Raw genomic sequence first — 23059 nt, 5'->3', positions numbered from 1 at the left:
TATGTTATTCTTCCAATTCCATTTTCATCTTTTTTTTTTTTTTTTTTCCCTTTTTCTCCCATTTAACAAAATAATGCATGATCTGTTCTGGTTTTTCTCATTTAAATACAACTTTGTGTTTTGGACTGGCATTCTTTACTTCTTATAACCTGACTTAGCTATTCTTTAGTCTTGCTGGTTTCCTTTAGGTCTTTCCTGTACTTCTGGACAGGTAATATGTGCCTGAACATCCAATAAGGATTCTTGAAATAGGCTCCAGGACACCAGCAAAGGCTTTACTTTTAACAGTCCCCATTAGTTTCTTATTACCAAGATTGATTTTTATGAATTTTGGAGTCCCTGTGTTTAAACTGAGCACAACGGCCCTTGATTTGTGAGCTTCCATGGCTTCGGCAAGATTATGCACCTAGCTGTATTGGGGTCACTGTTAAGTAATGACTCTTCCTTAACGAGATGATGAGCTACAGCATGCTCACTGGTCACTGCGAGGTCAGGAATGTGTTTTCCTGCCATCAGTTCCCTGCCTGGCTGCTCCACTGGCCGTGCCTAAAAATTTGAACTTGCCGTCATGCCCTGGCATGGTGTTAGAGCTCAGTTTGTGCAGAGTTAACGGGCGTATCTCATTCCCTGGCGTTCTTCGCTTACCTCCTTGCTCTCTGGCAGATTGCCCTCTGCATCGCCACGCTGCCCGGGTGTTTCGGAGCATGGTCCTAACCACGTACGTCTCCTGCTGGAGCACCGACCTGCGGCAAGCCTGTGTCCCTTCTTGGCGTAGTTGACTCGTTAATCTGATTTAGCTCTAAGCGGCCTTTGCAATGCCACACCTCCTCCCTTGCCAGTGCCAGCTCTGCCTTTCCCAAGTGCTTTTTGTTGCGCTTTGCTGCTGTGTCTTTCTTCCACCCGGTTTCCAGTACATCCAATGTAACAATATTTCTATTAAAACTGGCCATTCTGGTTCTATTCTCTTATTTCTTGGACTTCCAGCTCCTGTGCAGAGGAACATGGGCATTAGTTTGGGGTTCCTGTTTTTTCACTCTGTTTGTGCAACTGCTCTTCACAGTTTTAAGTCTGACTTTCGCCAGCTTCTGTCCTGTCTCTGTATGGCTTCACCCCTACTGCACAAGTCATCCCAAAGCAGGTGCTTTTCTGCATATGCCGGCTTTCCTACCTCCTTGGCTAAGAGCTCTCCTATAACCTTGTTCATGCAGCTCGCTTCCACCGTGGTTTAGAAGTAGTATGCCTCTCCTGCATGCGTATCCTGTTTTCAGAGCTTTCACCAGTTTCTAATCCATATACATCCTTCTTTTCTATACCATTTTGTCAGTCCTGCAGTGGGACTTTACCTCTCTGCTCCTCTATCTGGCTTCTGCCTGGCACTGAGGGTATTTCGGAAAGCATGAACGTGCAGGTCTTGATCTTCAGCTCCCTGGAAGTTGCCTCCAGCTGCTCTCTCCCGCCCCTCCCCGTTTCACAGACCCAGGGACCTCAGACACGAGATCCTCCCCGGCGTGTCCAGACATCCCATGAGGTCTGCGATCTTACCAGGTGGGATGTTAGTCGCCATGAAGTCTACTTGTTTTTCTCAAACCTGGTCATCTCTGTGCATGGTAACCAGATCGACTGCTCTGTAATTTGCCTTATCCGGCAGCGTTTCCCCCTTCTCGAGCTTTATTCTTTTCTACCATGAGACTTGCCCACGCCTTCAGCAGCACCAAGACTGAAGTCAGAGGGGACATGGCTCCACGTGGTGGGACTTCAGCTCTTCTCTCCTAACTCTGCAGCCGTGGCTGGGCCTCCACCTCAGCCAGGTCTGCTTACTGATGCGATGATCGGCCTTGACTGCTTGCTCAGCATCTTAGATCTCTGCAGGGCTTCACTTTTTTCAGCTGTCACGTCATCTTTGCTTTTGCAAACTTGGATGCTCGTATCCTGTGCCTTTCACACCTCCCTGAAAGCTACAGATCACGTGCACAGCTTGTCGTCAGTCATCCTTATGGCATAAGTTTTAGGGTTAGACTTTCCAGACTCGGCGATATTAAGAGCAGTGGTACAGCACTCCATGATAAACTCACCCTGCCTGCCTTCCACAGCTCTAATCGAGCGGCTCATCTGCGAACTGGAGTTCGTGCTAAACAAGCCGAGGAATGACTTTGCAGCACAGAAGCCGGTTTGCACCCGGTGGGGGTGTGCCTCCTTGGGAGCCGCACAGGGCTCCCAACACCCCGTCTGCGTGGGGAGCGAGCGCTCCCGGCCCGGCGCACCGCAGTTCGTACTCACACCTGCTGTAACTCTGTGCGGGTAAAGCCCTCGGAGTGCTCGTTGGCTGTTGCTGCGTTGGAAACAGCTGCCATTCTTTTAGTAAATAAAGCAGGGTCAGAGCTCTGGCTGAGCGGCGAGGCTGGGGTTGTGTTCCCAGGCAGGGCCAGCGTCATGTGGGGTGGGGGGGGCTGGGGACCGGCTGCACCCAGTCACTCTGCGGTGAGGGGAGATGTGTGGACAGGAGCCGGCGTGTGCTGCATGGTGTTGGGGCCGGGGCACAGCTCGTGCCTCTTAGTACCATGGGTCCAGCTGGTGGTGGTTGTGCTCGAGGAGCTGTCCTGCACTGCCGTCTGTCCTCCCTCAAATGTCCTGCACTGCTGTCTGTCCTCCCTCAGATGTGAAACCTCCAGGCGCAATCGTTTGTGTTTTGAAAAGACGGTCTCTCCATCTGAAGCTACAGATGCCATAAGAGCCACTTGGCTGTAGGAATCGTTGTCCTTGGTGTGCTTAGCCCTGCTGAGGAGACCTGTGCCATCTACTGCTTGTGCGGTGACCCCGGAGGGTGAGGGGGTGTTAGGACTCTGTGTAAGAGTTGTGGTATGAGAATTGCTCGCTCTGTTGTTCACAAATAACATTTTCCACAGTTACTTTGAGAGACTTAGTTGTCTCCAATTTGTGCACGATACCCGGCTCCTAACGGTCCCACCCCCCGACCGGAGAGCTGACGGCGAAACGAGCAATAGGGAGCGACCCCATGGCAGCAGGTGCTGGTGCCTCGCAGGAGCCGCGCAGCCACCGGCGTGTCCGTCAGCGTGGCTGGAGGCCTCCAGTGCCGGGGCAGGGATGCTCTGTGGGGTGGATGGAGCCTGTCGACCCTCCACGATCTCGCTGGGACCCCTGGCTGTCTGGGCGCGGGAGGGTCAGGGTATGCCCGCAGAGAGCGCCTCCTCCCGCTGCTCCAAAAGCAGAGGAGAGCAGCGCATGGGCGTTCACAGAAACCGTGTACGTGTCTGGGAAGTGGATTAGCACGTTGGCCCAAACACACGTTTTCTGAGAGTCGTGAGTCTGACCCTTGCCTGGAGGAACGTGCCTTGCTGTAGGTGCGGCCCTGCTCAAGTGCAGCTGCAGCAACAGCCCCGCTCCCCTTCGGCTGCCTTCGTCTCCGTGGGCACCAGCTAAGTGCCTGGCACATCTCCCAGGAGAAGAAGGGACACGTACCTGGGACCAGGCATTTGCTCTCAGTTACAGACAGAGCTGTACAGGAGAAGGTCACGGAGATGAAGGAAAGGATCGTACACCCACCGAGGGCTGTCGTGGATGCGGCTTTCTGAAGTGTATCATCAGTTTTGCAAATCCTCGCGTGCTGAAGTGGTGGCTGCTGGACTTTTTGATACCTTCTGGCAAGGCAAACCCATTCTGAATTCAGTTTCAGTCTCCCCTGAATATATCCTTCCATCTTCTCTTGGTTTGTGCCCTTCCAGTGGCCTCTAAAAGTGACCTGAGTGTGTCTGGTCCGTGACATCTCCCTCCTAGGAAACAGCTCGGTCTCCCACCTCGGTGCTGTGTGCCGTTTCTCAAGCTGCAAGCCCAGAGTCCTCCGAGGGGAGAAATGTGTGAGACAGTCTTTATTCTGCCATTTAACTGTCAGCTTGTGTCTCACACTCCAGCAGCTTCTTCAAGCGGGACTTTGTGCCTTGGCTTCTTGAAACATCCCGTCCTTCTCTCCCGAGCTCGCTCATGAGTTGTCTGAAGTGTGCTGACAGCTGCCCCGCGGAGCTCTGGGCCAGTGACAAAATGCAGGCGCTGCAATGCTGAAGGCTTGATTTCAGCTTGCTGAACTATTCTCGCTGCTATTTTAGTGAGCGTACAGTTTATAAGTAACATATTTCCTGGGCACTGTCAGGGGGCTCTGCCAGGACTGCGAGATGTGGTGGCTCCTGCCACCTCCACCCTGTCCTCAGCTTTATGCTGCGTGGACGTGGCTTCAGTGTCCCCCTGCCACTGTTTGGGGATACCTGGCTTAGGTCATCTTCCAGGCTTTAGTGGAATATTTTAAAGTTAAGGGACAAACCTGCTGGCCTGCATGAAGAGCAGTTTCTGTTCAAACGAGCAGTCCCTGTAAGGACAGTGAAATGACTTTGATGAGTAAGTGCAGCAGAGTCAGGCTCCAGTAGATGCTTTGGCTGTGCCATACCTGTTCTTTGCTGTGCAAGAGCTAAAGACAGTCACATGCACTGCATGCACGTGGGAGAGGATCAGGCTCGAGACCATCTAAGGAACCTGAAAGTGCATGAGTCCGTGGGACTGATGAGATGCATGCACAGTGCCCGAGGGAACTGGCAGATGAAGTGGCTGAGCCACTTTCCATCGAGTATTTGAGAAGCTGTGGCAGTCCAGTGAAGTTCCCGCTGACTGGAAAAGGGGGAACATCCCCCCCATTTTAAAAAAGGGAAAAAAGGCAGACCCAGGGAACTACAGGCTGGTCAGTCTCACTCTGTGCCCAGCAAGATCATGGAGTGGATCCTCCTGGAAACTCTTCTAGGGCACATGGAAAATAAGGAGGTGACTGGTGACAGCCAACATGGCTTTACTAAGGGCAAATCACGCCTGACAAATTTGGTGGCCCTCAACATTGGGGTTACAGCGTTGGCAGATAAGTGAGGAGCAATCAGTGTCATCTACCTGGGCTTGTGCAAAGCATTTGACACTGTCCTGCACGACATGCTTGTCTCTAGATTGGAGAGATGTGGATTTGACGGGTGGAGCAGGAATTGGCTGGACAGTTGCACTCAAAGGGTCACGGTCAACGGCTCGACATCCCGGTGGAGACCAGTGCCGAGTGGCGTTCCTCAGGAGCAGTCATTCCCCTGCTTTGTCTGGGGTGACACTTGCAGACTTGCAGTCCAGTCCAGAGTCATGACGCTGCATTATCGTGGGGGTGAAACGTGCGGTACCGTCTGTGCTGACACCCCGAGTGCTTCCACTGTTCAGCCCTGTGTTTGCTGAGGGGTGGGCCACACCACCCCCTGTCTTACAGGGGACTCTGCAGGATGGTGCCTCTCAGACGCTTCCTGTCAGTACCTGCGGTGGGTCCCAGCTGGTCAGCGTTGGCAGTGGAAACCTCAGTGTCGTTATTTTCCGCACAGGCACTGCCGCTCTGAGCGCTGAGAGACGAGGGCCAGCCCAGTGGGTCCATTTCCAGTGCCGCTGGGTCCCGTTTCCACCTGCTGCAGCTGCCTTTGCTGGCAAGACCTGTCTTTGCATCATTTTGCCAGAAGCTGGAGCTTCTGATCCTGGAAATGTTTGGAGTGACGGGCAAATGCCGTGGCTGGTGCTGAAGTCGGGTTCCGCGCGAAGGTCACCCCGCGGCCGCGGCGAGCTCTGGGTGCCTCCGGCCTGATGCCGCCGCGTCTGCAGGAACTGTCTCACTGCTTGGATCCTGCATCAGACTTGGTGGTAGCAAAATATTCCTGGCGGCGGGGTAGACGATGTGCTCCTTCCCAGGTGCCTGTCTGCTAGAGGCGTCACAACAAGCCGCTCTGCCCAGGCGTATGACTCACGCGTGCTCCCTTTTTTAGGAAATACAGATGCGGAGTAAATGGGAATCAATTACACTTCCTACACAAAGAATCCCCTTGATTTGGCGTCTGACACAGACACATCCTTCCTTCTGAGGGAACAAAACTGAAGATTAACTTGAGTTCCAGGGAAATTTCAGTTACGAATACTCTTCCTCAGCGGTGACTCCCCTCGGCCCTGTCACACCCGTGTGAGTCCCTGCAGTACTGGGTACCTGTGTCTCAAAACCAGGGCGTTTGGCCCCAGCTTTCTTGGTAAAGTGCTTTACAGCCCAAGTTTTGAAGCTACTCTTTTCTAAACAGAGCCAATGCCCGAGCAGGGACTTTGCCATCAGGGGCCGTGATGTCTCTGGGGTGTGCTCAGCCAGGCACTGCTCAGCTTGGTACCTCTGATGTCTTCTCTGGTGCCACAGATGCTCCCTCCAGCACCTCCTGCTCCCCCAGCGTCGCAGAAACGATGGTGGCTCCTCTCTCGGCTCTACAAGGAGAGGAAGACAAGTGCCACGGACCAGCCAAGAGACAATACTCCGCACAGTCTGCCAGGGCAGTGGGGATTTCTTGCAGAGTTGCTGTCTTCTCTGGATCCGAGGCATGTCCCGTGTCCTCCCACACCAAGGGCTTCTCCTGAAGTCTGGGTCAGGAGATGGTGCAGTTGCTGCGGCCGCGCATGCTGCGGTGAGTGGCAGCTGCCTTTCCTCCCTCGGGGGCTGTTCTGAACTGCGTTCGGCAGTGGGGGATATGCCTCTGTGCAAGTCCCCGTTCCTTGGCCTTATTCTAACCCTTTAACAGTTCCAAGCAGTTCCAGTAACTTCTGGACTCGACTGTGGCTGTCTCCCAGCCACCGTTCCTGTGATTAAGGGACTATATGGGCAGAATGAGTGAATATTATTTGGTCAAATTATTTAAATTCACCATAGAGAGAGAGCTGGCAAGTAACTTACAGCTACCGTCACAAAGGCAGAAAAAGACTGCTGGAGTCCACGGGATCTGTGAGGGAGGAATCCATTAGGAAACTCTGGTTTTCCAATGGCAAGGACAAAGAGGGTAGTGATCTACGGGCCTTAGTCCAGGCAAGCCGTGGCATCAGCTCAGAGTAACGGCAGCTGTGTTTGAAATAGAAATACTGGTTTCTTTGTGCTGACCCTTGAAATGAACCTACGAGAGTTGCGATACTGAGCTTGACAAAGGCAGTTTCAGGATTGTCTTTGCTGGTTTCTCAGCGGCGTAGAGAGCCGTACGTCTGTGGCTGAAGGGTGTGCAAGAAGGGTGCCTCAGGTTGAAGAATCTGGTAAATGCACAAAGGAGAACTTAAAAGTGGGCCAAGGCGGCTGTTCTTGGGTGAGCTGGCCAAGAGGTGCCATCGTTTTCCTAAGGGGGGCAAGCTAATGTGATTCGAGGCGTTAGCTGCAGGCTTCTGATTAATAAAATAGAAATGGTAATGAGTTAAGCAAATAAAGAATCTGTAAAAGAAGTCCTATGCATTGCTGAGTTGTAGATCTCTGCTGGTGTGTGCACGCACTTATCCTCGTGTGCTCAATGCATGGGCTGGGCTTGGAACACTCTCTGTGTGCAGCCCATTGTTGTGTCCGTAGTGGGTACGGCGTGTTCAGAGAGGCAGACCTGCAGGAGCGTGTGGGCACTGCAATGACCAGCGCTGTGGTGCCAAATTTGAAGTCCATGGCAAAACAAATGGGGTTTAGTTGCCCACTGAGGCATCTGGGCTCCTGGCACGGTGCCTGAGGTGGCTGAGAGCCTGTGAAGGCGGGAGCAGGGGGCTGCACTGCGCCGCTGGAAGAGGGAATGTCCCCATTACTTTGGCCTCCCTGCAACTGCCGTGCTGCGAACTGGTTACTCCTCCTGTGACTGGCAGTCTGGGCCCTGGCCCTTCCTGGGCTGGTGTGCTGGTCCCTCTGGTGAGGAGGTTAAGAGGATGGGCGTGCTACCCGTTCGCCCCCTCCCCTTTTATCCAGTAGCTTTGATGGAGAATTTGGATGGTTTGGTAAACTCTTGGTAAAAAGCACAGCACGCGGCTCCTGCCGTGTCTATTGTGTTTGGTGTCAGGGCTCGCCAAGGGTTTGGCTGTGCTGGCCAGCAGGGAAGGAGCAGTAGCTGGTGACACCGGAGCAGCTCAGGTGCTGTGCACACAGTCCAGACTGAGATACCCTGGGCAGCACTTCAGGAGTCTGGGGACATTACTGACGATGCTGGAAAACCACTGCAGGTGTCAGTCTCTGAAGGTGTGCCAATGGCTGAATAACTTTGAGGATCAATGTTTCCAACTACTGTGTCGAAGCCTCAACTCGTCCCCTTGTGGTTGTTGCTCCAGGTGCTTGTACCACCCAAACGGTTTCCCCAAGGTCATTTCAGTGAAGGCAGAAGGTGTCAAGCTGTGGGTTGCGGAGTCAGAAGTTGTTTGCCGGTTGTGCTGGAGCAACCAGGTCTATCTCAGTCATTGTCACAGTGCTTAGGAGCTGCCTGGGCACCTGGGCAGGACCTTCTAGAAAAGCTCCTTCTAGACCTCTAGGTCTGCTCAGTGTCTGGCCACGTGCAGGGAGGTGGTGATGTGAACATTTGTTTATGAGGAACAGGGTGGGTACCCCAAAAGCAGTTGCACATGGCAGATGCTGAATGCCTGTGGAGGGCACTGGGTTTTGACTGAGACACATGTAAGGACTTAGCCAACCAAAATGCTGAAGGTTTCGTAGTCACAGGCTTTGCAGATGGTTTCCTTCTTTACAGAGTAGCTCCTGCCTTCTGCATGGCATGGGTTCCTCCACCTCTAGGGGCTGCAAAGCCACACACCTTCTGGATTGGAAGGGTCGTGGTACCTAAAGTAGGGAGGGACTGATTAATCCTCTCCTGTCACTTGTGGGTAGCACTGACCAGGAAATGGTGCTGAAATGGTTCCTCTTTTCCTTGTTTTTCACAGAGCAAAATTTGTGAAGTAGCTTGTCTTGGCCAGCAGCAGCCTGTAAGGACCCACCTGGAGCTTTGCCTCCACCTTCCAGTGAGGTGTGGGGTTCGGCGACCCTCTCGCAGCTGCCTTCAGCTACTGTCTCCCGCAAAGCTGTCACGCTCCTTTAGCAGAGCTAGGCTTTCTCTCCTCTGTGAAGAGCATCTGCCAGAGGGTGAGGTGCATGTTAATTCACGGCAGTTGCCTGCTCCTGCCTTTGCTGGGCTTATCGGACAGGTTGTCCAAGCTCCTAAGGACTGTGATCTCGCAGGATAGGCAGGATTAGAGGCATAATTTTCAGAAATCCCGTTATCCTCTTTGTCAACTGATAAAACTATATTTTGTCTTTTCAGTAGGACTCTTTAAGATCTGATGGAGGTCCCCAGAGATATAAAACACTTTCAGCTGTCAGGGTGGAGAGGCGCAAATCCAGCTGCCACTGGGGATGTTCTGCTGGCTGGGATGCACACCGAGTGCTTTAAAGAGTGAATCAATATCTGTGATTGTATAAAGGGAGGCAAAACCTTTTAATTAATTGTATCTCTCTTGGGTTTCCAGTTCTGCTCCTTCTTCTCCAGGCGCGCTTGTGAGGCTGCAGGCGCAGCCAGGCAGAGGTGTTTGTACTCCAGGGGAGGTCATTCAACATCCAGACTAATCATCACAGTAAAGCGTAGGTCACTGCCCGGACAGGAGGGTGCCCGCAGCACCTCCCCGGCCGTCGCTTTGGCCGGCTCTCGCAGATGTTACCGGTGTGTCCTTGGCACAGACTCTCACTCCAGGTGCCTGAAGCATCTTGGAGGTCGCGATTGCTGGTGCTGCGCGGCCGCACGTTCCTCCCTGAGGATGTTCCCATTGTGGCCGCGTGGCCGACGTCATCCCACGCTGCGTTCCCCTTGCACGGTGCCGTGCCGTGCCGCGTCCTCGCCGCGCTGCCGCCCCTCTGAGCGCCTGCTGCTCCTGGCCGAGGGCTCTGCGGCTCCTGCTTTGCCTCGTTAGTCAGGGCCCCGTGCTAACAAGCTGGAGCGCTGGTCTGGCGGCTGCCTGAGGAGGAGCAGGGAAGGCGAGCGACTCGCGCTCCTGCCTTTTCCCGAGCAGCGTGCATCGGCCGCTAATTGGCTCTCGCTCGCAGGTGACTGTGCGGTTCCCTTTAGCTGTGTGGGGGTGATCTGTGACCAGAAGTCTCTCAGCAGACTGAACAGCAAGCTCAATGAGCCGTGCTCTCAGAACAGAAAGGCATAAAATCGTTTTGTGCGAGAGCGCCAGCAGCTGGCCCCCGAACATCAGCCCGGGTCTGCCTCGTTATCGAGGTCGGGGGGTGCGTGGGGAGGGTGGGGGTCCTGCTCTGCTGCTGTGGCTGGAGGGAGCCCCTGTGGTGAGGCTTAAAGCTCTCAATGTCAGAAACTGCCTCCTGAATTTTGGCCAAAACCTGTGTCTGTCCGTTGTTATATCAGGTCTGATGCAGGTGATAGCCTGGGCAGAGCATCTCTGAAGATTTCTGACATTTCTGAATTCAAGATCGCTCCCAAAACAGCTGATTGACAGCCAAGGGAAATTCCCCTTGACCCCAAATATATGCTGGGGGGCACCCGTCTGGAAAGCAGCTTTGCAGAGAAGGCCCTGGGGGTCCTGGCTGACGCCAAGTTGAACATGAGCCAGCAACGTGCCCCTGCTGCAAAGAAAGCAAATGGTATCCTGGGCTGCGTTAGGCGAAACGTCTCCAGCAGGCTGAGGGGGGTGGTCTTTCCCCTCTGCTCAGCACTGGTGGGGCCACACCTGGAGTGCTGGGCTGCCCAGGACAAGAGAGAGATGGACGTACTGGGGAGAGTCCAGTGAAGGGCCACGGAGATGATGAAGGGACTGGGGCTGGGACTGTTCAGCCTGGAGGAGAGAAGAGACGGCCCAGGGGGATCATCTCGTCCATGGACACCAACCCCTGCAGGGATGGGGCCAAGAGGACGGAGCCAGGCTCGTCCCAGTGCTGCCCAGTGCCAGGACCAGAGGCCACGGGCACAAACTGCAGCACCGGAGGGTCCCTCTGATCATCAGGAAACACTTTTCACTGGAGGGGGTGCCCAAGACCTGGCACAGGTGGCCCAGGGAGGTGGTGCAGTTTCCGTCCTTGGAGATCCCTGAAAGAATCTGGACGTGGTCCTGGGCAACCGGCTGTGGGTGTCCCTGCTTGAGCAGGTGTTGGACGGGATGCCTGCTGGAGGTTCCTGCCATCCCCACCCGTTCTGTTTGGTTCTGTGAACCTGGGGAAGTTTTAGCAGTGACAAAGCTGCTATTTTCTTGCTGGAGCTGCAATCATTTCCACCAAACCCGGTCTATTTCTGTATCTGTCAGCCACGCTTGTAGTAACAATTTGAAACTCCGGAACAGCGAAAGCATGTCTTCCAGAGGACACATAGTAAGCACCATAGAGGCAGTGAGAGCGGTGTTTGGTTGTCAGTCAAATTCTGGTTATAAGGACCTGGTGGACTTTATAATACTGCTTGTGTGATGGCAAAATCTCTCTTACCTAAACACTGAAGAGGGCAGCTCCCAGAGGAGATCAGCACAGCTCTCGCTACTGGACAAAGCTGAAAGGCCCATGGCAGGGCACGCGTCATGTGCTCCTTCCCACCAAGCTTTGGGTACAGATGTCTCCAGAAAGGTTCCTACAGAGAAATTGTCTCTGGGTACTCCGTGGGTGCAGAGCTGTGTGAGTGAGAGCATGTAGCTGCTCTGAGAGCAAGAGGAGTAGTTCACAAACCCTTCCTTCCCTGGCTGAAGCAAAAAGGCAACTCCAGCACCAGAGATAACTCATTAAAACAGAAACAAAACCAAAAAGCATGCTTTTGGGATTGCTGCTGTGCGGACAAGAACAATTTAACAGTCGTACAGAAACTAGGAAAGGCTAACAGGTTAACTGCAAAGCTGCCAAATACATTTTGTTCCTGAAGGGCTCAGTTCATAGCACATTTTGAAACAACAGGAAGTTTCCCCGTGCAAAAACCTTTCTGTATCCTAAAGCAACAAAAAATCTGATATTCAGCTCTCAAGCGGGAAAGAAATTGGGGTCTGTAAGGAGTACTTTCACGATATAGTGCGAGGCACCTTAGTGTGTTCGCTGCCTCCCAGAGATGTGCAGACACGTGGCAAGACAAAGCTGGAGTCACTCCCACAGCTCCAGCACAGCCCCATGGTCTTGGCTCTGCCATCTCCCCCGGTCCTGCCTTCACGGCCCGTGCCCTGGCAGCAAATGCTGTGGTGCCCGTAGACCCTCGGCTGTGCACTCCAAAAACCGTCCCTTCACCTCGCACCACGGCTGCTCCGTGGGACAGGGGTGGGCAGGAATTCCCCAAAGCAGGGGGGAGGAGGAGGAGGAGGAGGAGGAGGAGGAGGGGGGTTGTTTAAACCTAAAATGAGAATCCTTCAGCCAGAACTCACCTGACAAAAAGTGATGCTCTTCTGATCAGCCCCTCAAGAGCACGTGAAAATTAAAGCAACTGTCTTGAGTATGTGGGACTGCTTGATGTGTTTGAGTGATGGGGACTATTATGGTCTGTCAGTTCTCTTGTGGTGATTTAAACCTACCACCAGCCTGTGGAAGGGAAATCTGTCCTCCCTCGGAAATGACCTTGAAGACCATCCAGTTCCAACCCCCCTGCGAAGGGCAGGGACACCTTCCACCAGAGCAGGTCGCTCCCAGCCCCGTCCAGCCTGGCCTTGAGCGCTGCCAGGGAGGGGACAGCTACGGCTTCTCTGGGCAGCCTGTGCCAGGGCCTCCCTGCCCTCACAGTGAAGAATTTCTTCCTTATATCTCATCTCAATCTCCCCTCTTTCGGTTTGAAACCATTACCCCTCATCCCATCACTCCCCTCCCTGATCAAGAGTCCCTCCCCACCTTTCCTGTACCCCCCTTTCATCACTGAAGGCCGCTGTAAGGTCTCCCTGGAGCCTTCTCTTCTCCAGGCTGAACAACCCCAACTCTCTTGTGAGGAAACTCTTCCATACAGGGACCCAACACTGTTTCTGATGGAGGTCTCCATCAGGTCTCCATCACCCTCTCCAGGCACTATTGAGTCTGGATGCTTCCGGGAGCTAAAATATCTGTAAGAAGCATGAGACATGGAGTCACACATCAAATCCATCTCAAATAGTTATTTTCAACAAGCAGAGCAAGTGTGAGGCCTCAACTTTTACCCAGAGGCGTGCCATCAGGATTTTGTACTGATGCATAGGCCTACAACAGTGTTTCTTGAGCTCGTTTATCTGCAGGAGGCCCAAACCTGAGCACCTGCACTGCGAGCAGCCCCTCTGCAGGACCTGGCCAGGAGAGCAGCGTGTGCAGGCTGCTCAGGCTCCTCCTGGCTCTGGGCGCAGCATCGGAAGAAATCCCATTTCAGCTTGCTGCCTTCCGGAGCAGGTTGGTGGTTGCAGAGGCAGCAGGTGACATCAGGAGGACGAGTCCTCCATCTGCTGTTGAGGCTCATTCAAACCAGACGTGCTTGAGTTGGGCGATGCCTAGTGCCGGGCTGGTTTGCCCAGCATCGTTCTCCGGTCGCTGGGGTGAAATGTGATGTGTGGTTCGGACGAGTTTCAGGTAAACATCCACCATAAGAGGAAAGCCCCGTGATGGCCAAGGGCGGCATCTCTGTGCAGAAAAAGAAGGGGCTGCTGCCCTCTGGCAGTGAATACGTTTTAACTGAGCTGCCCCCACTTCACACCCCCATGGGGAGTGGTCTCTGGCACCCAGCCACCTTGGCCACGGCGTCCGTCTGTCTCGGAGAGGAGAGGAGGGGAAAGTGGGCATCGCGCGCGGCGAAGTCGTGGTTATGCACGGGGGACATGAGGAAGCTCCTGAGCGGCTTAGTGAGCGCTGCCGCGGCCACGCTTCTTTTGTTCGTAACGTACAAGGCGTCCCGGCTGCCGTTCAGAAGTGAGTTACGGCTCCGGCAGCGATTAGCGACAGCCGAACGGGGCGGTGCAAGGAGTGAAACTGGCTCCTGCAAGCCTCAAGGTGCCTCATGGTGCGGGGCAGTAAACCAGGTGAAGCAACACGTTGTCAGTTCAAGTGGAAATGTGCCAAACTCCGCTCCTGACCGAGTGAAAACATAAAACCTGATAAAACCCATCCCGGGCGGTTTTTCTCACATTTTCCCGTTGCGCATATGGGTAGAAACGTTCTCGGAGCAGAGCCTGAACCTGGAGCAGCTGCAGGACTGACACAGGTCTCTATCAAGCAGGCATTAACACGAAATACGATTGTACTAATTAACATCCTTTAATTGAAATTGAGCCTGCCAAAAGAGCCCAAACAAAAATGGTGACATTCTCTGAAATTATAACAAAACTCGTTATGAATGTACCTCTGATATAATAGATGTAGGCTTCTGAGATGGTTTGACTTAATAACTCCTTAACGATTGAAAAATGAGCGTGCTGCAAAATCAATATGGCAGTTCCGAACCAGATCGCAAGCCGTGTGATTAATGCTTCCCCAGCGCAATGGCTGCGGGGGAGCCGTGGGGCCGCTGTGCCGATCCCCACGTCCCGTGTGCGAGGACCGCTCTTGGCGCACCAGCGGCGTTTCCAAAAACCGCGCGAAAGACGGTGTGAAGTCGTTGCTGAGACAACGCGCGGGCGACGGTGCGTAAAGCCGCCGTGGTCCCGCCGGGGCGAGCCGAGGTGCGGGACCAGCGGCAGAGCGGTGGGCTCCTCGGTACCGGGACGGCTGCGCGTTGGCAATCAGCGGTGGTGCCCAGCGAGGGGAGCGCAGGCTCGTGGTCAGTAGCTTGGAGAAGCGAGAGGCTGGAGCGGGATCCTGCTGCGGGGATCCCGGCAGCGGCGCTGGAGGGGGCTCGTGGCCCCCGGCACTGTGGTGATGCCACCCCAGCGGCCTGTCCGCCCCGCTGGCGGGTGCACAGCCCGTGCGAGGAGCAAGTGCCTGTGGGCCGAGTGCGGCCAGGCCGGTGGGAGCGGGTGCCGAGCCGCGACGTCGGCGAGTTGCGCTGCGGGAGCGTGTATGGCTGGGAGCTGCCTGCAATCCCTGCGTGTTCTGCATGCTTCTCGTGACTGCTGCTAAAAACATAACGGGGCCTTTCAGCAATCTGAGCTGGTCTTTAATATCTCTGCCTCGACTAAAAATGATACCGGAGTGACATTTAGAAGCATCACAGGGAAAGGGTAGCTATTTATTTCTCATTAAGTGTTTTTTCCCTCGAGGGACTGTAAAGGGGCGCGGGAGCAGCAGGCTCCCGGGCTGGGCTGGTGGGTCACCCGGCGCACGTCCCCAGGGTGACGGTGCCTTCGTCCGAAGCCCGGTGCCCGCCGACGGGCCGGGGCAGCCTGCAGTGCCAAGGCCCACACCTCTTGGGCCGGGCTCTTCGCTTCGGCCTTGGGTCGCCGCTCCCGGCTCTCTGGTGGTCTCCGTGCGGCGGGGGTCCATCGATGGCATTGCTCCGTGATGGCGGCAGAGCCTCAGGCTGAGGGATGTTGTCCTCTCCCCCGGCTACTCCCCACGGACCCCGCTTGGTTACAGCCATTTCGGGGGATGCACGTACGGGACAGCCCTTGTCCCCTCTGCCTGCACCGGCACTCGCAGGGTCTGCGGAGGGGGGGACACCCCGCTGCACCCCGTGCCCCTGCCGAGGTCCTGGGGGGCAGCGGGAGGGTGGTCGGGGGCAGCCCCGCAGTGGCTATGGAAGCGCAGCCCCATGGACCTGAGGGACGCGGGGGCTGCGTGGGCGGGAAGGGTGCACTCAGGGGGGCTGCAAGTGCAGATGAGGGGGGGGGACGTGGGGGCTGCGAGCACAGAGCTGGGGGGCTGCAAACTGGGGGCAGCGGGAGGGGGAGGGCGGCTGCGAACGAGGGGGGTCTGCAGTGCGCGGCGCCGACAGGTGGCTCGGGCAGAGGGCACCCCCGGCACTGCCCCCCGTGCAGAGGACACAGCTGTCACCCCCCGCCCGGCAGCGGGAGCCGGGCACCCCCGCACAGCCCCCCGCCCACGAACTACCGCAACCCCCGGCGCTGACCCCCCGCACCCTTCCCCGCTCCCGCGGGACCTTCCCCGCCCCCCGGTACTGACCCCCGCATACTGCCTCCCCGGACATTGCCCCTCCCAAACTGTCGCGCCCCCCTCCCCCTCTTTCCACACCCCCCCCCCCCCCCCCCCGCTTCCTCGGGAACCCCCCCTCCCCAGCTGCGTCCCCCCCGCCGCTGCCCTCCCCGCACACTGCCTTGCCGGGCATTGCCCGCCCCCAAATATATTCCCGCGCCCCCAGCTCCCGCCCCCCGCACTGCCCCGCTCTCCCAGGACCCCCCCACAGCTGCCGCCCCCCCAGCGCTGTGTGTGTGTGTGTGTGTCCCGCTCCCGCGGGACCCCCCCCCACCTGCCGCACCCCGGCACTGCCCCCCCCTCCGCACCCCCGGGACACCCCCGTGCTGCCGCCCGCCGGCGCTGCCCCCCCCCGAGCCGCCCCCTGAGCCGCCCCCCAGCTCTGCCGCCCCGCCCCCGCGTTTCCCCGGCGCGGGGCAGCGCGGCGGCGGCGGCCGCCAGGGGGCGGCTCGGAGCGCGGCCCCAGCCCCGGCCCCGCGGCGGCGGCGGCAGCAGCGGCGGGTCGGGTCGGCGGCGGCGCGGCGCGGCGGGGGCGGCGGGCGGGGGCGGGAGGCGGCTGGTCCGTCGCCGTCCCCGCCCGCAGGGGGAGGAGCCGCCGGCGGCGGCACCTGCCCCGGGCCATGGTGCGGGCGGCGGCGGCGCGGCGCCGGAGGGAGCGGAGCGCCGCGCGGGGCGGGCGGCGCCGCGCCATGGAGCCGGCGGCGGGCGGCGGCCCCCCCCGCCCCCCCACCCCAGCCGCAGCCGGTGCCCGCGCCCGGGCGGCGCCGCGGCGGCCGGGGCTGCGCTGAGCCGAGCCCCCCCCCCCCCCCCCCCCCCCTCCGCCCCGCCGGCCCCGCCATGGCGCAGCCCGCGGGCCGCGGCGGGCCGAGCCGCGAGCTGCCGGGCATCAGCACCGTAACCTACGTCTTCGTTTACAGCCCCGGCGGCCCGGCGGGGCCGCCCCCCGGCCCCGGCGCCGAGCCCGCGCCGCACGCCGCGCCCGCCCCGCTGCGCGGGCCCAAGCGGAAGCTGTACAGCGCCGTGCCCGGCCGCAAGTTCATCGTGGTGAAGAGCTACGCGCCGCAGGGCGAGGGCGAGATCCAGCTAAACCGGGGCGAAGCCGTCAAGGGTGAGTGCGGGCGGGCGGCGGGCGGGGGGGGCCCGGCCAGGGGGTGACACCTGCCGGCGGAGCGCTCCGGCCCGGGGGTCCCGCTGCGGCTGCGGGCTGGGGGCCTGGAGCCGGCGGCGCTGGGTTGCCCCGTGTGTGGCCGTGGGGTCCCGAGTCTGGCTGTGGGGCTGCACAGCCGCGGGGGCGGCCCCAGCCCCGGGTCCGTCGGGCAGACCCTGGGGGCACAGGGCCACCGGCCAGCGCGGGGTGCAGGTCCTGCCGCCAGGCCCCGGGGCTGGGGGGCTGTGGGGGGCCGGCCGGGCCCTGGGGGTGTGGGGCTGGTCGGGCCGTGGGGGGCTGGCTGGGCCCTGAGTGTGGGGGGCCAGCCGGGTCCTGGAGCTGTGGGGAGCCCGGCTGGGCCTGGGCCTCTGGTGCCATGGGGGGCCAGTCGGGCCCTGGGGCTGGGGGGGGCTCATCCTGCCCTGGGGCTGTCCAGTCAGGCCCCAAATGTGGGCCTGTGTCTCCTCAGCATGGCCCTGGGGCTCTGGTCCTGCGTTCAGGCCCTGGGTTGTCGGTCCCGCCCTGCGATGTGGGGCTGTGGGTGCCGTGCCCTGCTGGACCCCCGGGAGAAGCAGGCACTGCTCCGAACCCTCCTTCTCCTTGGCTGGGGGTTGACTGTGAGCTGCTGCTGCCTTGTGCTGTGGCCATCGGGGAGGCTCCCAGTTGCCAGCCCACCTCTTGCTGGGCGCAGGCCAAGCGTGGCGAGGGGGAGGGGGGCAAGGAAGCGCTTCCTAAACGAAACTCCCACCCGCAAGGGCTGAGGAGCTGTGGCGATGCAGAGCTCGTGGGAATGGAGAGGCTTGGAGGGGTGATGGCATTGCCCATTGCGTTGGGCAGACTCTTCGAGAGACGTGTAAACCCTGCGGTAGGTTGTAAGTCAGCTTCCAACAGACGGGGATGAGAAAAGGCTCCCTCTGCAAGCTGACTAATTCCGTAGTTTTTCACAGAAAGTTTAGGGATCTTCTTTTCATCTTCCTGCCTCCACTTTTTTTGCTCATGCTTCTTTCAGTGCTGGCTGGAGCAGTCGCTAATCTGACTGGCTGTCATGTGCAGCTGGGCTTGGGGGACAGGTCTCGCTTCTCCGTGCTCTCAGTTGCTGCTTCAAAGGCATGTCAGACCTCTAAGCCGTGTGCTGCGGGTGCCGAAAACCTCCCCTTGGAGGTGGCAGTCCGGGCAGACCTGCCAATGCCTTTTTGTCCCCTGAGCAGAGGAGGAGGTGGACGCGAAGTGCCGGCGGCTTGGCTGATGTGCCAGATGGTGAGGATTTCTGCAGCGGGGCGGTCGGAGCGTTTGGTGTGTGGAGCTGCGGGTTGTGTGGTCATGGGGTAACGATGTTTGTTTCCAGGAGGCTGGAAGGGACCAGCAGATGGATGGGGCTTTCAGGTCAGAAGTGCTCTTCCCATCTCTTGTCTTCACACGCTTACCCAGTGTTTTCTGTCACACCCTTTGGTGTCTCCTCGTGCGTTTGCATTAGGTAGGTGGTCCTGATGCTGTTCCTTGGTAATTGCGCAGAACTCTCAGTTCACGTGTTCACCTGCAGTTGTTCGCGTACCTTCTTTGCGTGATCTCCAGAGAGAAGGCAAGTTGTGGGAAGTGCCATGGGGAGGAAGAGTGGACGAGGGGGGGGGGGGGGGGGAGCTCCTCGGAGCTGGAGGCACTGTCAGCTGCCGTTCTTAACGTGTTGCTGAGAAGGCTTGATAGGAGTTAAAAGAGAATCACTTCAGTGACTCTCCTATGAAAGATCTCCAGGCAGTGTAGAGGGGCAGCGTTCCGTTATTTACTGCTTGTGAGGTGCTGATTAATTTTTACAAGTACAGGAATGGAGACAGTTACTGGGTAGGGTGCCCTGGCGCTGCAGGCAGGTAGAGCGATGGGGATAAAGGGAAACCAGCAGCCTGAGCGGAGCTGCTGCGGCTGGTGCTTTGTCATGTTTGGTGGACTCGTGACTCCTTTGGAAACGGGGGGTGATCTTCAGGTGGTGGGAAGAACGGTCTCGCACCCGGCTTGCAGGAAGTGGAAGGTGGTGTGATCGCAGGTCCCTGACCAAGCCGGTGCTGGACTTCTGGCACCCCTGTTAGCTCAAAGCAGGGTACCCCCAAACGGGCAGCGGTGGTGAGAGGCTTTGGGAGAGTGTAGTTTGAGAGGATGCCTGGCCACGGGCGGCTGTTCTGTCAGCCTGGGGGGCTTTGGATCAGAGTCCCGGAGAGGATGAACCATCTGGGTGGGGACTAACAGCTGCCCAGGAATCAAAGTGTTGGGGGCGGAGGGTCCCGCAGGGAGAAGGTGGCAGTTGGAGGAAGTGTTGAAGTGTGGTGGGTATGAGCAGAAGAGCTGTTTGGGGAAGGGTGGGAGCCGATTTGGGGAGCGTTGTCAAAGAATTGCTGGAGGCAGTTGCCTGATGAGATGAGCTGTGTTTGGGGAGATGTGCCAGGGCGAGAGCCCCTGCATGGAGGGAGCTCTCTGAGAGGGCGATGCCGAGGGAGAAGCCTGTCGGAAGATGCAGGTCTGAGTGAGGAGCTGTTTACAGGCAGGCCTGTGCTGTGGGGTGGGACCCCCACTGAGCAGGCGGAGGCTGGGGACTGGAGATGGCTGGCATGGAAGCTGTGGTAGGGACGGGGTCTCATCTGAAGATGCGTTAGTGAGGGGACTTGACAGCCACCCCTTCGCCGCAGTGACACTCGGTGCTTTCAGGCGCTGGGGCTGCCAGCAGTTGCTGTCGGAGAGGAGAATGGTGAAGCGTCTGGCGGTTTTTATCTTGAGAATTGGCAGGGAAGATGGAGAAGAGTTTGGAGTAACACAAGCACCTCTGTATTCGTGTGTGTGTGAGCCATGCCGAGGGTTTGTGTATGGCCCTGTTTGACGTGTGACTGTGTCACGAAGCAAATGCTGCTTGTTGGTATGCTGTCCTGAGAGAAAGCTGAGGATCCTTAAATGTTCACCCAGGGCTACGTTTGGAGGTGGCGTTCTGTGCTGAAAGTGAATGGGCTCCTGCAAAGGCTTTACTGAACGCTGGTGTCAAGCGAGGGTCTTGCATACTGGATTTGGTGGAGCGAGAGATGCGCTGAACCTCGCGCAGAGCGACGGATTTCCTGGGGGCATTTCAGCAGGAGTTGGTCTGGCTTCAAGAGCACGACAGAAGTTGAGGGTGTCCGTCTTGACTGTGCTCTGCAACTGTCCTGGTAGCTGTTGGCTGACGAAAGGCAATAATCGATAGTTACTTCATTTGTAAGATAGCTGAAGAATTCAAGTGGAGGAGAGTCTGTCCTTGATCTGCTTGTTACTGATAATGAGAAATGAAATGAGATGTGAGCGCCCCAAGCAAAGGGAGAACCAGTAGTCGCCAGCACTGAAATCACAAGGTCACAGGGAGAAATGGCTCATCGACGAGGCACAACGAGGATTGAGTCTCCAGCCTGGAAACTAGGGAGGAATTAGGAACACTATGAACGTGCTGGCTTTGGAGTCTCGTTTCTCTGCACTTTGTGATTAGGAGGAGTTGTTTTCCAGCAACTGCTACCATATGCATCCGATGGTCAGTTTTCCTCTCTAATGTGGTTCCTCGTTGACGTTCCCTGCTGCAGTACCTAAGCTAACCCCCTGTGAAATCAATGGCAGACTGAATTTCTGTCAGCTGTGGCTATGGTTTTGTTGAGTTATTACTGTAGCACTTCTTGGTTGTGCTGGAGGCTGTTTAGATAGAGGGGATATTTTACTTGTGAATAAAGCTGTTATTGCACAGAGAATATAGGTTTTGTTAGTGGAAGGTTTTGCAGTTTCTGTTTGATCAGCCAGCCAGTTTCCTCTGGACTTTTCTTTATCCAGCCAGAAACATTGAGGAAAGGCTGCTCAGCTCTGGGCTGTAGGATCCCTGCTGCTCGGCAGGAAGGTGGCTGTTCTGTGGCTGGAGACGGAGCCGTTAATCAATCGGAAGGTTAAGCCAAGGCTTTAAACTTCACCCTCAGGCTATCTGTGCCCGTGGTGATTGAGAGCAAAGGGGTGACAGGGGTGAGCTGCCTCCTCGCCAGACGGCTGCTCCTTCATGGCTCTCATTCCCGGCGTGGGAAGAGCGCGGGTGGAAAAGGAGTCTCGTGGTCAGCGAGTCGAGTCCTGCGCGGCTCCACCATCACCTGTAAATGGGTCATGCTCCTCCTTTAGGACCACTGACACTTTCCTCCTGCTGTTCTGGTGGGGATGCTGTTCTAGAACCTTCCAGGTGTCAGGCTTCATCTCTTCTAACTTCCAAAGTCAGTGTTCAGGGCTGGTTTCATCATTTTCTGGTGTGCTTTTAGACACGACAGGCTGCTGTGATCTGGCAGTGAGACGTCAAAAGCACTGTGACCGGGTCCTCATTTGGAAAAAGGAGACTGCTTTTTCCCTTCTGAACTGATGAGATGACTTAGTCACGAATGCTGTCTGCCAGCCTTGCTCTGCGATCCACCGAGCAGAGACTCGGGCTTCGCTGGCCCTGATGAGGGCTGGGTGTGAGAGCAGCATCCCACCTGACGCTGCAGAGCGTCTCCTGGTGCTCGTTGTCTCCTCGGTCTCTTCGGCTCTGGCTGCCCTGTCCTGTGGGCGCTGACTCCGGAGCGTTCTCCACAGCGCCAGGCGAAGCCAGGCATCATCAAGAGCCCGTTGCCCTCTGAGCTCGTGGTGCTTCACTCTTCAGTTCTCTTGTAGCCCTTGGGCACTGATGGTTCTTGCTGTCCATCTGAGGAACTCTTGAACTCCCCTGGGGACTGATATGCATTAAAAAACCTGTCTTTGACCCCAGCAGTTTGCTGAGAGCTGGACTGTGAGAGCAGATGAGTGCTGTCCCAGTTCTCTGCTCTTCTGAGGTCCTTACCAACGACTAACATTCTGTGATTCTCTGCAGCCCTGGGTTCCTTGGAGGTAATTGGGCACGAGTGTGGGTCCTACCAGGCCTTTGGAGAACAGGAGTCGTTCTCTCGCCCGTGTGCTGGAGGGGAGCGGTGGCAGGCAGCACTGCAGAGCTCTCCCCGTCTGCTGTGGTACGTTCCCCTGCATCTCCACTGCCACGTCTTTGTGAGCGTGGCAGCCTTGGACACACGCCCTGGAGTGACTTGAATGATACCTCGTTTGGGAACCAAACACCAGGCATCCTAATTGGGTGGCTGAGGCTGTTAGGTGTTGTGGGAGCCTGGGGGCTGTGCCGCTGAGCTGTTTGTCTAGCAGTCAGTGTTCAGAAGTTAAAAGGTTTTTCAGAATAATGAGAGCTTCTGGAGACAGGGATACGTTATTTCCTCTTCTTGTTGGAAACTTTGAAAAATGAGTCATGGAAGAGGAAACAGAGAAGAATTGCTCATGAAAGACAAAAGAAAATGAACTGAAAAAACCTTGGGGACGTGAAAAATTGTTTGGAAGAAGTGGGGTTTTTGTTGCTTACAGTATGTACAGCTGCATGGCCCAGCCTGTGGTGACCAGGGGACAGGGTACAATTCCTAATCCCAGACACACAAGTCATGCCTTTCCACCACAGGCTTGGGTAATTTCTTTCCTAGACCTAAGCAAGGTCCTGTCCCTGTGTGGTGATTAGTCTCCGTTTAGCTGATGCTGGGGCTTCCTGGAGAGGGTGCAGTGGCACGTTGACCCGCAGAAGGACTGGCCTCGTGGTCCTTGTCTGGCTCCTCCCCTGAGCAGGTTGACCCGTGGTCTCTGCTTTTAGACTGTTCTCCTGAGGCAGGTGGATGTAAGTGATGGCTGTTTCTCTTCTCTCTGGGTGATTTCATGCTCACTTGCAAGCCTCTTAAACATTTTTGACCAAAGTTGTCCTGTGAGTGTAGGTTTCAAGGCCACGTTGCTTGAGACGTGGCAGCTGAGGGTGGGGAAAGCAGCCAGCTGGCAGCTCATCGAGCCCGGTGGTCCCGGCTGCTGAGACTATGCAAGCTCCACGACAGCCGTGATGTGATCTGCCATGTCCTGGCCAAACAGGAGCGAGAGGGTGGCTGGGAGTACCGTGTTGGGAAGAGGTGCTGGGGCTTGTGTGGGGTGAGGGAGGGATGCTG

General features: G+C 57.0%; 1 protein-coding gene across 2 annotated transcripts in view; it reads left to right on the top strand.

The window, feature by feature from the left end:
- The window catches only part of SHANK3 (SH3 and multiple ankyrin repeat domains 3), a 342763-nt gene that overhangs the window by 134894 nt on the left and 184810 nt on the right, over nt 1-23059 (top strand). For both annotated transcript variants that reach the window (XM_086475378.1, XM_086475373.1), the window contains exon 11: nt 16807-16997. In XM_086475378.1, the coding sequence (XP_086331504.1) occupies nt 16807-16997 (191 nt within the window). The remainder of the gene's footprint in view (nt 1-16806; nt 16998-23059) is intronic.

Source organism: Leptosomus discolor, chromosome 1 (assembly GCF_034619465.1).
Source record: "Leptosomus discolor isolate bLepDis1 chromosome 1, bLepDis1.hap2, whole genome shotgun sequence".
Classification (NCBI taxonomy): Eukaryota; Metazoa; Chordata; class Aves; order Leptosomiformes; family Leptosomidae; genus Leptosomus; species Leptosomus discolor.
This window is presented reverse-complemented; position numbering and strand designations above follow the sequence as displayed.